At 58.9% G+C, this 12,270-nt stretch overlaps 1 protein-coding gene across 2 annotated transcripts in view; it reads left to right on the forward strand.

Annotated features, from left to right (window-relative positions):
* Nucleotides 1-236: 236 nt before the first annotated feature.
* The window catches only part of AFDN (afadin, adherens junction formation factor), a 146,968-nt gene continuing 134,934 nt past the window's right edge, over nt 237-12,270 (forward strand). For both annotated transcript variants that reach the window (XM_062187033.1, XM_062187034.1), the window contains exon 1: nt 237-363. In XM_062187033.1, the coding sequence (XP_062043017.1) occupies nt 259-363 (105 nt within the window). In that variant the 5' untranslated portion in view covers nt 237-258. The remainder of the gene's footprint in view (nt 364-12,270) is intronic.

The raw sequence follows: 12,270 nt of genomic DNA on the forward strand, positions 1-12,270 counted from the left end.
GTGCGCGTGCGCGCGCGGGCGGCGGGGGGCGCGCACGGCGGGCGCGCACGGCGGCGGGCGGGGCGGCGCTCGGGGCGCACCGGCCGGCGGGGCTGCGCGCGGGGCTGGAGCGGCGGGGCCGAGGCCGCGCTGGGCGGACGGCGCGGAGGCCGAGCCCGGGCGGAGGCCGCGGCGGGAAGGCGGCGGCGGCGGCGGCGGCGCGGACCCGCGGGCCCGGCGCTCCCCGGCCCGGCCGAAGGGGCGGCGGCGGCCGGGACCATGTCGGCCGGCGGCCGCGACGAGGAGCGGCGGAAGCTGGCCGACATCATCCACCACTGGAACGCCAACCGGCTGGACCTGTTCGAGATCAGCCAGCCGACCGAGGTGCGCGCGGGGCGGGGGGCGCCCCTCCCCCACGCCGGCCCGGGGCGCGCCCTCCGCACGCGGCCCCGGCCCCCGGCCCGGCGCCCACCTGCGCCCTGGCTCCGCGCACCTGGCCCGGCGCGCGCGGAGGCGAGCCGGGGCCTGGGGCGGCCGGGCCGGGAGGGGGGCTGGGGGCGGCGGCCACCCCGCGCCGCCCCCGCCCGGGCGGTCAAAGTGCAGAGGGCGCGGGCCGCCCGGGGGCGGGGGCGGTGCACCTGCGCGGCGCGGCGGGGCGAGGCGCGGGCTTGGGGGCTTGGGGAGCGGCCCTGTGTCCTGCCGGGCCGCGCGGAGCCCGCCCGCTCGGGGCCACCGCGTCGGCCTGCGGCTCGCGGGCAGCAGATTGCCCGCAGGGCGAGCGGCCTCGTGGGCTCGCAGCCCCTTCTCCTGCGAGCCGGGCGCCGCTTTGAGGAGATGGGAGTGCGCTCTGCGTTTTCCGCGACGTCACGCGTGTCCCGGCCCGGCTCCTACCTGGGGCGCGGGGAGTGAGCCTCAGTGGGGCGAGTGAGCGCCGGGCCAGGGGGACAGCGCTGGGCTCGGGGCAGTGGGCTCAGGGGGCAGTGGGCTGGGCCCAGGGGACAGTGTGCTGGGCTCAGGGGACAGTGGCTGGGCTGAGGGGACAGTGTGTGGGCCCAGGGGGCAGTGGCTGGGCCCAGGGGGACAGTGTGTGGGCCCAGGGGGCAGTGGCTGGGCTGAGGGGCAGTGGGCCCAGGGGGCAGTGGGCTGAGGGTACAGTGTGCTGAGCTTGGGGGGCACTGGGCTGGGCCCAGGGGACAGTGTGCTGGGCTCAGGGGGACAGTGGCTGGGCTGAGGGGACAGTGTGTGGGCCCAGGGGGCAGTGGCTGGGCCCAGGGGGACAGTGTGTGGGCCCAGGGGGCAGTGGGCTGGGCTCGGGGCAGTGGCTGGGCTGAGGGGACAGTGGGCCCAGGGGGACAGTGTGTGGGCCCAGGGGGCAGTGGCTGGGCTGAGGGGACAGTGGCTGGGCCCAGGGGGACAGTGTGTGGGCCCAGGGGGCAGTGTGCTGGGCTCGGGGCAGTGGCTGGGCTGAGGGGACAGTGGCTGGGCCCAGGGGGACAGTGTGTGGGCCCAGGGGGCAGTGGCTGGGCCCAGGGGACAGTGGGCTGGGCTCCGGGCAGTGGCTGGGCTTGGGGACAGTGGGCCCAGGGGGCAGTGGGCTGAGGGAACAGTGTGCTGAGCTTGGGGGGCACTGGGCTGGTCTCGGGGGGCAGTGGGCTCAGGGGGCAGTGTGCTGGCCTCGGGGGGCAGTGGGCTCAGGGGGCAGTGTGCTGGCCTCGGGGGGCAGTGGGCTCAGGGGGCAGTGTGCTGGCCTCGGGGGGCAGTGTGCTGAGGGGGCAGTGTGCTGGTCTCGGGGGGCAGTGGGCTCAGGGGGCAGTGTGCTGGCCTCGGGGGGCAGTGGGCTCAGGGGGCAGTGTGCTGGCCTCGGGGGGCAGTGGGCTCAGGGGGCAGTGTGCTGGGCTCGGGGCAGTGGGCTCAGGGGACAGTGTGCTGGGCCCCTGGGGGGCAGCGCTGGGCACGGGGGCAGCGTGCACAGACCTCAGGCTGGCTCTGGGCGCAGCTCTGCTGTGGTGGCTTCGTGACTGGGCCCTGCAGACACGTCCACCCCACCTGGACTGGGAGCAGGGCTTCTGCAGGGGTGGTGTCCCAGCCCCAGGGTAGGTGTCTTTAGGTACCGTGTTGGCGGGTGGAACTTGGGACGCGTCCACTTGTGCTTTGTGAGTGGCGTTCAGTCTGGTCGACAAGAACCACCTTCTCAGCCCAGGAGCAGAATTCAGCTGACTCTGGACTTTGTTTGACAGAGTTAGACAGTGAGAGAGAGAGAGAGAGAAGGTCTTCCTTCCGTTGGTTCACCCCCCAAATGGCCACCACAGCCGGCAGTGGCCAGGAGCCAGGTGCTTCTCCTGGTCTCCCATGGGGTGCAGGGCCCAAGGACCTGGGCCATCCTCCACTGCACTCCTGGGTCTCAGCAGAGAGCTGGACTGGACGAGGAGCATCCGGGACCGGAACCCGGCACCCACGTGGGATGCCGGCGCCGCAGGTGGAGGATTAAGCCTAGTGAGTCACGGTGCTGGCCCTGAGATGGTACTTTTAAAAAATTCCCAAATAAAAAGAAGCTCGGCTCCTGCTAGTTTAGTTAAAGGCTCTGTAAGCACCCGATGGAAACTTGCCCTCTGTGTTCCTGGAGACGTGAGTAGCCGTGGAAGCGACACTGGCCGTGGGGTGACCGCGGTGGCACTGCAGGTAGACGCTAGCACGTGCAGGATGGAGGTCAAACCGAGAGTGAGGACTCCCCGGCTCTGCCTGGGCGCCGATGTCCCAGCATTTCTGTCTTCTAGAAATGATTCGTTAGGATTGGGCTGGGAAGCCTGGTAATCAGATGGTTTTTTGGGACGTAACGTTTTAGCTTTTTCGTTACGTAGTGACTTCCTGTTTCAGGGAAACCTGTGTGCTCAGAAAGCTCGTGGGAAATGGAAGGGAAAGATAAACGTGTTAGCCTTCGTAGGCTCCATCCCACGTCAGACTCCTCGGGGCCAGGATCCTACATTCAGTCCGTCCGGGGCCCTCGCGGCCCAGGGTGATGTCAGTGCAACTGTGTTCGGTAAAGTCAAACAGGAGTCAGGGCCGAGTCGGAACTGCGGCCCCGAGGGTTCGCAGGCGCCTTGTTGCCCGGAGGAGCCCTGTTCCTGCAGATGGCCCGGTCCTTCGCCCTCCAGGAAGTGAGCAAGCCAGGCCGCGGCCAGGAGCTCTGCTGCGATGGAGCTGTTCCACCTCGTGTAGCCAGTGCTGCGGCCGGGCTGTCCCCAGGACCCTAGTGAAGCCACGTGTCCCGTCCCGTCCTCAGGAGAACGCTGCAGCAGCCTGCTGCCTCTTGTGGGGAACGCCCGCTGGAGGCCCTGCTGTGTGTGCAGCCGGTCGGCTCTCAGTGTGTCACCGGCTGGGCAGTGAGCGTGGCGTCCCTGAGCCAGTGGGTGCCGTGGTGGTGGGTGTTCACCTGGGCAGTGAGCGTGGTGTCCACCGTGGGTGCCGTGGTGGTGGATGTTCACCCGGGCAGTGAGCGTGGTGTCCACTGTGGGTGCCGTGGTGGATGGTTCACCTGGGCAGTGAGCGTGGCGTCCCTGAGCCAGTGGGTGCCGTGGTGGATGGTTCACCTGGGCAGTGAGCGTGGTGTCCACCGTGGGTGCTGTGGTGGATGGTTCACCCGGGCAGTGAGCGTGGTGTCCACTGTGGGTGCCGTGGTGGATGGTTCACCCAGGCAGTGAGCGTGGCGTCCCTGAGCCAGTGGGTGCCGTGGTGGCGGGTGTTCACCCGGGCAGTGAGCGTGGTGTCCACTGTGGGTGCTGTGGTGGTGGGCGTTCACCCGGGCAGTGAGCGTGGTGTCCACTGTGGGTGCTGTGGTGGTGGGTGTTCACCCGGGCAGTGAGCGTGGTGTCCACTGTGGGTGCTGTGGTGGTGGGTGTTCACCTGGGCAGTGAGCGTGGTGTCCACTGTGGGTGCTGTGGTGGTGGGCGTTCACCCGGGCAGTGAGCGTGGTGTCCACTGTGGGTGCTGTGGTGGTGGGTGTTCACCTGGGCAGTGAGTGTGGTGTCCACTGTGGCTGCCGTGGTGATGGGCAGTGTTCACCCGGGCAGTGAGCGTGGTGTCCACTGTGGCTGCCGTGGTGATGGGCAGTGTTCACCCGGGCAGTGAGCGTGGTGTCCACTGTGGGTTCCGTGCTGGTGGGTGTTCACCTGGGCAGTGAGTGTGGTGTCCACTGTGGCTGCCGTGGTGATGGGCAGTGTTCACCTGGGCAGTGAGCGTGGTGTCCACCGTGGGTGCCATGGCGGTGGCCATTGTTCCTGCCAGCAGGCGTGCGTCTCCCGCCGGGGCACAGGCAGGCCAGGACTTTCCCTGGTGGGTTGGGGTGGGTGGGTGCTGCTGTGGGCGTCCTCATTGGAGTCGGTTCTCAGGATGAGTTCTCCGTCCAGAAACTGCTGGTCGTTGTCGCCACGCAGGCCCCGGGCGCTCTGTGACTTTGCCGTCTCCCACTGCAGCTTCTCCGTAGGTCTGATGCTTGTTCTTGTGTCTGTATTAGCAGAATCCAGGGGGCGTCTGTGACGGGGCTGCTCAGGGCTCACGCCGGATCCTATCCAGACATTGGGTCACCTGTTAGCAGGAGTTGATCTTGATGTAAAAATTGAGAAATATGCTTTTTTTAATTAAGTAATGCATTCCCATCAATTTCTTGAAGGCCTCATACTGTTCTGCTGTTAGAATCCAGCTTTGGGGCTGGCGCTGTGGTGGCATCCCATATGGGCGCCACATCAAGACCCGGCTGTTCCACTTTGGATCCAGCTCCCTGCTGTGGCCTGGGAAAGCAGTAGAAGATGGTCCAGGTCCTTGGGTCCCTGCGCCCACGTGGGAGACCCGGAAGAAGCTCCTGGCTCCTGGCTTTGGATCGATGCTGCTCTGGCCGTTGCGACCAATTGGGGAGTGAACCAGTGGATGGAAGACCTCTCTCTCTCTCTCTGTCTCTCTCTCTCTCTCTCTCTCTGCCTCTCCTTCTCTCTCTGTGTACCTCTGAGTTTCAAATACATAAATAAATGTTTAAATAAAAGTTCAGCTTTATGTTTAGCATATTATCACTCATTAGCATGTAGGTAAAATTATTTAATGTGAATTCCTAAACCAGTATTTCAAAGCCGGTGATTCAGTTTGCTTTATCTAAGCTTGTGTGTTTACTAGTTTATGGTTACTTTTACTCTGTTTGGCTATTATGAATTAAATGTCTTAGTTTTCTTTTTTTAAAGTTTTATTTATTAGGGAGAGAGAGGGAGAGAAAGGGAGGGAGAGAGAGAGAGGGAGAGAGAGGGAGAGAGAGGGAGAGATCTTCCATCCCCTGGTTCACTTCCCAGATGGTCGCAGCAGAGCTGGGCCGATCCAGAGCCGGGAGCCAGGGGCCATCTTCCCCTGCTTCCCCAGCCGTTAGCAGAGAACTGGCTTGGAAGAGGAGCGGCTGGGACATGAACCAGTGCCTGGATGGGATGCTGGTGCCACAGGCAGAGGCTTAGCCCGCTATGCCACAGTGCCGGCCCCGGGCGTGTTCGTGTTCTGGGAGAACAGAGTGTCCCTGGGCCCATGCGGGGTGCTCGGCACTGGCGGATCTGTACGAGTAGATTTGAGTCTCCCGGTTACTTGCTTGGGTAGTCGGATGTGTATCTATGAGACCAGGGCTGTGAGTTGTTTTCCTGTGTTTGCTTCCTTTTCTGTGGAGCGATCAGTATCTGTTACCAATCATCTGTGAGTGGTGGTTTCAGGCAGCTCTGATTCCCTGATAATTTTGCGGTTTCTATGTTTAGTAAGTTGATAAATTTGGTTCTGTGAATTACGCTTACTTGTTAGGAAAATTAGAATGTGTTTTACGATCAGTCTGGTGAGATTGGCTTCTCGAGAACTTCATCTCCACGAGGGCTCCCGGGAAAGCGAGTTGCCGTGCCGTGTCTTCAGCCCCGGTCCTTCTGGGAGTCACCACCGGGAGACCGATGCTGCCCGGTGACCGTCTCGGTAGCTGCGGGGGGCTTGTCCCAGCCTCGGTTCTATCCTGTTCTTAGTGTGCAGGCTGTTTCTGGGGAGTCCGGACTCTGCTGGCGGAGCGCGTGCTGCTCCCCACGGCTCTGCTCCTGCTCCCCCCGGGGTCGGCCATTGGTTTGCTGTCTCCCTGCCTCATAACGCGAAGGCGGGAATTGAGAGTTTTGTTCTTGAGAAATTACTGCCTTGTGCACGGTAGGTGTGTGGCCAGTATTTTGTGGAAAGAACATTGGCTGGTTTCCTTTGTGTAAGCAGTTATTCCTGATAAAACATGGGATTTGTGCTTTTCCTAAAGCTTGGTAGGCTAAGAAAGGTACATCTTTTTTTTTAAAGATTTATTTATTTATTTGAAAGTCAGAGTTAGACACAGAGAAGGAGAGGCAGAGAGAGAGAGAGAGAGAGGTCTTCCATCTGTTGGATCACTCCCCAAATGGCTGCAATGGCTGGCGCTGCGCCAATCCGAAGCCAGGAGCCAGGAGCTCCTTCCTGGTCTCCCATGCGGGTGCAGGGCCCAGGCACTTGGGCCATCTTCTATGGCTTTCCCATGTCACAGCCGAGAGCTGGATCGGAAGAGGAGCAGCCAGGACTCGAACCGGCGCCCACATGGGATGGCAGCACTGCAGGTGGCAGCCGTACCTGCTGTGCCACAGCGCTGCCTCTGAAAGCTGCACCTTCTCCTGTCTCATTCTTAGCTCTGCATCAGTGACATAGACGCAGGACATGCCAGGGCACTGATGCTTGGCAGACATTTCTGGAAGTCGGTTGTTAGTGTTGCGTGCGTGGCCTTCTGCCTGCCCTGTTGGAAACCCATCTCGGTTCTTTGATTAATCAGTGTGGTGATTCTGTATCACCCAGAGATGTGTGAAAACAGCATCTGTTTGTCAGCAGAGTGAAGCAGAAGTCTTCAGGTGAACTGACCGCGTGACCGACTGTAGTCGGTGCCGTGCCCCAGGGCGGCGACCGTGTGACCGACTGTAGTCGGTGCCGTGCCCCAGGGCGGCGACCGCGTGACCGACTGTAGTCGGTGCCGTGCCAGGGCGGTGACCACTTGACCGACTGTAGTCGGTGCCATGCCCCAGGGCGGCGACCGCGTGACCGGCTGTAGTCGGCGCCATGTCCTAGGGCGGCGACCGCGCGACCGACTGTAGTCGGTGCCGTGTCCCAGGGCGGTGACTGCGTCCCAGGGCGGCGGCCACGTGACCGACTGTAGTTGGTGCTGTGCCCCAGGGCGGCGACCGCGTGACCGACTGTAGTCGGTGCCGTGCCAGGGCAGTGACCACTTGACCGACTGTAGTTGGTGCTGTGCCCCAGGGCGGCGACGGCGCGGCCAGCTATAGTCGGTGCCATGTCCTAGGGCGGCGACCGCGCGACCGACTGTAGTCGGTGCTGTGCCCCAGGGCGGTGACTGTAGTTGGTGCTGTGTCCCAGGGTGGTGACTGTGTGACTGACTGTAGTCAGTGTCGTGTTCCAGGGTAGTGTTTCGGCTGTGACTGCCGTTACCATACAGCGTGGCTGGGTGAAGCTGTGTGGAAAATGACTGGAGCTGTGTTCTGATGTCTGATCAGAAGGGTGGTCGCCAGTGATGTGTTCTTTTTTTTTTTTTAATATTTATTTATTTGCAAGTCAGTTACACAGAGGAGAGGCAGCGAGAGGCAGATAGAGAGATCTTCCATCCATTGGTTCACTCCCCAATTGGCTGCAACGGACAGAGCTGTGCTGATCTGAAGCCAGGAGCCAGGAGCCTCTTCTGGGTCTCCCACGCAGGTGCAGGGGCCCAAGGACTTGGGCCATCTTCTACTGCTTTCCCAGGCATAGCAGAGAGCTGGATTGAAAGTAGAGCAGCTAGGCCGGCGCCGTGGCTTAACAGGCTAATCCTCCGCCTTGCAGCGCCAGCACACCGGGTTCTAGTCCCGGTCGGGGCGCCAGATTCTATCCTGGTTGCCCCTCTTCCAGGCCTCTCTCTGCTATGGCCCGGGAAGGCAGTGGAGGATGGCCCAAGTCCTTGGGCCCTGCACCCGCATGGGAGACCAGGAGAAGCACCTGGCTCCTGGCTCTGGATCAGCGAGAATCGCCGGCTGCAGTGGCCATTGGAGGGTGAACCAATGGCAAAAAGGAAGGCCTTTCTCTCTCTCTCTCTCTCATTATCCACTCCGCCTGTCAAAAAAAAAAATATATTAAAAAAAAAAAAAAAGAAAGTAGAGCAGCCGAGACTTGAACCAGCGCCCACATGGGATGCTGGCGCTTCAGGCCAGGGCGTTCGGCTGCGCCACAGCGCCAGCCCCGAAGTGTTCTTTGTGTGATAGGCATCTCTCTTCCTGGTTTTTTGGGAGTATGTGGGGATGGTTCAGCTTCTTTATGGTTTTAACTTAAATCTTTATTTCCAGTAATAACTGGTTCAGTTTTACATTTGCACGCAGGTGTGTTTGTGTGTCTGAGCTACAACTTGTTGTTTTTCAGTTGTCTGGAATTGAAATTGCATCTTGACTACTTCTGCTATACTTCTGCCACTGAAACTTTATTTTATGCAGTTGCAGACCTGATTGAATGTAAATGTGTAACTGTGGGCTTCCACTGAACTGGCAGATCTCGATTTTGATTAAATCATGGAGGGGTTGCTAGGGATGGTCTTTCATGTTTGTGAAAGACTTTGGTCACAGGAGATGAGGATCTGGTGCTAAGCTGGCGGGACGTCTGAGATAAGAGGGGTGACAGTCACGTCATCGTGGGTCTAACTGAGCGATCGTGGTACGGAAGGCCCCCTTCTAGGCACTGGAAGTTCTGGTGCTGTAGGTTAATTTGTACATGAACAATTGACCAGGCTTGAACTTTGCTGTAAAGCAAAAAATGCTAACACATAGTATGGCAATTACTTTCCTTTCTTTTTTTTTTTTTTTAAGATTTATTTTATTTATTTAAAACAGAGAGTTATGGAGAGTGAGGGAAGGAAGGAGAGGGAGAGATGAGAGAGAGAGAGAGAGACTGAGAGATTTCTTCCATCCTTGGTTACTCCCTAAGTGGCCGCCGTGGCTGGCACTGGGCCAGGCCAAACCCAGGAGCCTTGGACTCCATCTGTCCCCGTGAGGGTGGCAGAAGCCCAGGTGCTTGGGCCATCGTCTGCTGCTTTCCCAGGTGTGGTGTGGAGGGAGCTTGTTCTGAAGTGCAACTGGCCTGCACGTGGGATGCAGCGGCCCCGGGCCACGGCTAAACCTGCTGAGCCACAGTGCTGGCCTCTTGTGTAAATGCCTCTCCTCGTTATACGTAATATGTGAGAAGCGCTTACCAGTAAACGGACTCCTTTCTTGAAAGTTATTTCTGGGTTAGGTAGTCTTGCTTTTCGTTGAAGAGCTGGCTGTGTCTGCTAGTTTTCTGATGACCTGGAGGACACGAGAGGCCTGGGGCAGGGGTCACACGTCTGTTAGACCTCTGTCTGCACCTGCCTGTTGGGTTAGGAGCAGGATGACAAATCCCTCTGGACACAGCCCCAACAAACCCTGGAAATCCCAGTAGGCACCCAGGAGTGTCCCCACCTGTGGTGGACAGCGTGCGTGTCAGGTGTCAGGTCGGCCTGTCTTTGGTGCTTCTAGCACAGGGTGAGCCTCCGTAGTTCAGAAACCTGACATCTGAAACACTTGGGATCCCGAGCATTTTGGGTAACGGATCCCCAGGCCCTAGTTTGTAACGGGGCTGCCTTAAGTCATCAGAAACCTAGAAACCTGCTCATTATTCTGGCCTACGTGTGGGTCAAAGCCACTTGATACTGTGGACGTGGTGCGTGTGCAAGCCGGAGAAGGTTTTCCCAGAATAGATTGAGTCTAAAGGTTGAGGCTGATGTGATGTTTCTGCTTGCAAGTGTGCATGTGTGTGTCATAAAATGACTTCGAGGAGATGGAATTGAATTGTTTACTGTGGCTGGAAAGGAAGCAACACCTCTGTATGTTTTCCTTGCGAGATATTTGATGTTAAAATCCTGTGGCTTATGGGAAATAAGGACTGTGGGCTTTGTCTCCTTGCCTGCGTCACTGTGCTCAGGTGGGCTGCACACCGTGTGCCTGCTTGCACACCTCGTCACAGCTTGTAGTTAGGGGGACTCTGGTGACTGTGGGCACTGTTAGGAGCTACACCAGGACAGCAGGCGCTGTGCCTAGGCTGTGCCTAGGACGGACTTGTTCGGACTGTGTTGGTTCCCTGCAGTCCTGAGCGTCGCGAGTTTGAGGGCCTGGTTGACCGAGGCGGACGGAGCAGAGCAGTCTGTTTTCACGGAACGTGCAGACGTTTTCTGTGTGTACAGCCAGGGTCTTCACCGCGAGGACGGAGGGGCCAGGCGTCTCCACGCTGGTGCAGGTCTGCCGGCATCTGTGGTGCAGACAGACTGTTGTTTCTAAATCGGGGTCGTGCCTTGCCCCTAAAATCCTGCCCGAGTTTGCCTGGTTCTCCGTTTTTATCCAGGACGGTGCGCCCTGCGTCTGTTGAGAGAAAGCCAGACCTTCTGTCTCCCAGAGTCCAGTCTTCTGCTCCCGCCAGGGCCCTGCCTCCGTGCCCTTGTCTGCTCCTGCTGGGCGTCCCGTGGTGACCTGACTCCTGTGGGGGGAGCGCCCGCGTTACGTCTTCCTGTAGCAGCCGTGGCTGCGGCCTGGGGTTGGCAGTTTCCCCGTTGGTGACGGATGGCAGTCAGCGAGGTGGGAGGAGCAGGCTGAGGAGCTGTGAGTCCTTAGGTCACATCACATTGCGCGTTTTATGTTAATTATTTTGTCAGCAAACCTTGGGGTGATGGTTTTTTAAGCGGTGTTGGTAATTAAAGTAATAAGAATCGGCTCTACCGACATTTCTTGTTCAAGTCCAAGTATCTGAACTTTATTTTGGCTCCTGATTCTCGTTTTGGAGATTCTTTTAAATACTTTCCGTTTTTCACATTAGAAATCGTTTGTCTGTCTTGCGCTTTGATTTACTCTTTCACCAGTGCGTGGTTCTGCTCCATCCTGCGTTGATCATTTGGAAAACCTTGGTTCGGCGACTCACGCAGATCCGCCAGTGTGGACAGACTTCCTTCCGTGGTACCAGAATGTCGCGTTGTCTGGTGACCGTGCACGGGGGCCCTCGGGCTCACAGCGATGACTTTATTCCACGCTTAGGTTTTATTTGCAGCATTGAGGGGACAAACCTTTTATTCATTTTTGAGGCCATTGTCTAAACCTTGACTCAAAGCTAGTTTTTCAGTTTTAAGTAAAAATGATGCTTCATGGAAAAAAGGGACTCCGTCAGTTGATGGATTGAACCAGTTCCATAGGTCCTTCCTGATACGTCCATCAAACACGGACTCAGGGGTCAGTTCCGTAGGTCCTTCCTGATACGCCCATCAGACACGGACTTGGGTCAGTTCCGTAGGTCCTTCCTGATACGTCCATCAAACACGGACTCAGGGGTCAGTTCTGTAGGTCCTTCCCGATACGTCCATCAAACGGACTCAGGGGTCAGCTCCGTAGGTCCTTCCTGATACGCCCATCAGACACGGACTCGGGTCAGTTCTGTAGGTCCTTCCCGATACGTCCATCAAACGGACTCAGGGGTCAGCTCCGTAGGTCCTTCCTGATACGCCCATCAGACACGGACTCGGGTCAGTTCTGTAGGTCCTTCCCGATACGTCCATCAAACGGACTCAGGGGTCAGCTCCGTAGGTCCTTCCTGATACGCCCATCAGACACGGACTCGGGTCAGTTCTGTAGGTCCTTCCCGATACGTCCATCAGACACGGACTCAGGGGTCAGCTCCGTAGGTCCTTCCTGATACATCCATCAAACACGGACTCAGGGGTCAGTTCTGTAGGTCCTTCCCGATACGTCCATCAGACACGGACTCAGGGGTCAGCTCCGTAGGTCCTTCCTGATACATCCATCAAACACGGACTCAGGGGTCAGTTCTGTAGGTTCTTCCTGATACGTCCATCAAACACGGACTCGGGTCAGTTCCGTAGGTCCTTCCTGATACATCCATCAAACACGGACTCGGGTCAGTTCCGTAGCTCCTTCCTGATACGTCCATCAGACATGGACTCAGGGGTCAGTTCCGTAGCTCCTTCCTGATACGTCCATCAAACGGACTCAGGGGTCAGTTCCGTAGGTCCTTCCCGATACGTCCATCAGACACGGACTCAGGGGTCAGTTCCGTAGGTCCTTCCCGATACGTCCATCAGACACAGACTCAGGGGTCAGTTCCGTAGGTCCTTCCCGATACGCCCATCAGACACGGGTTCGAGTCAGGACCCAGTAACCTCGGTCATGGTTTGATTTTGTC

This window comes from Lepus europaeus, chromosome 3, assembly GCF_033115175.1.
Source record: "Lepus europaeus isolate LE1 chromosome 3, mLepTim1.pri, whole genome shotgun sequence".
NCBI lineage: Eukaryota > Metazoa > Chordata > Mammalia > Lagomorpha > Leporidae > Lepus > Lepus europaeus.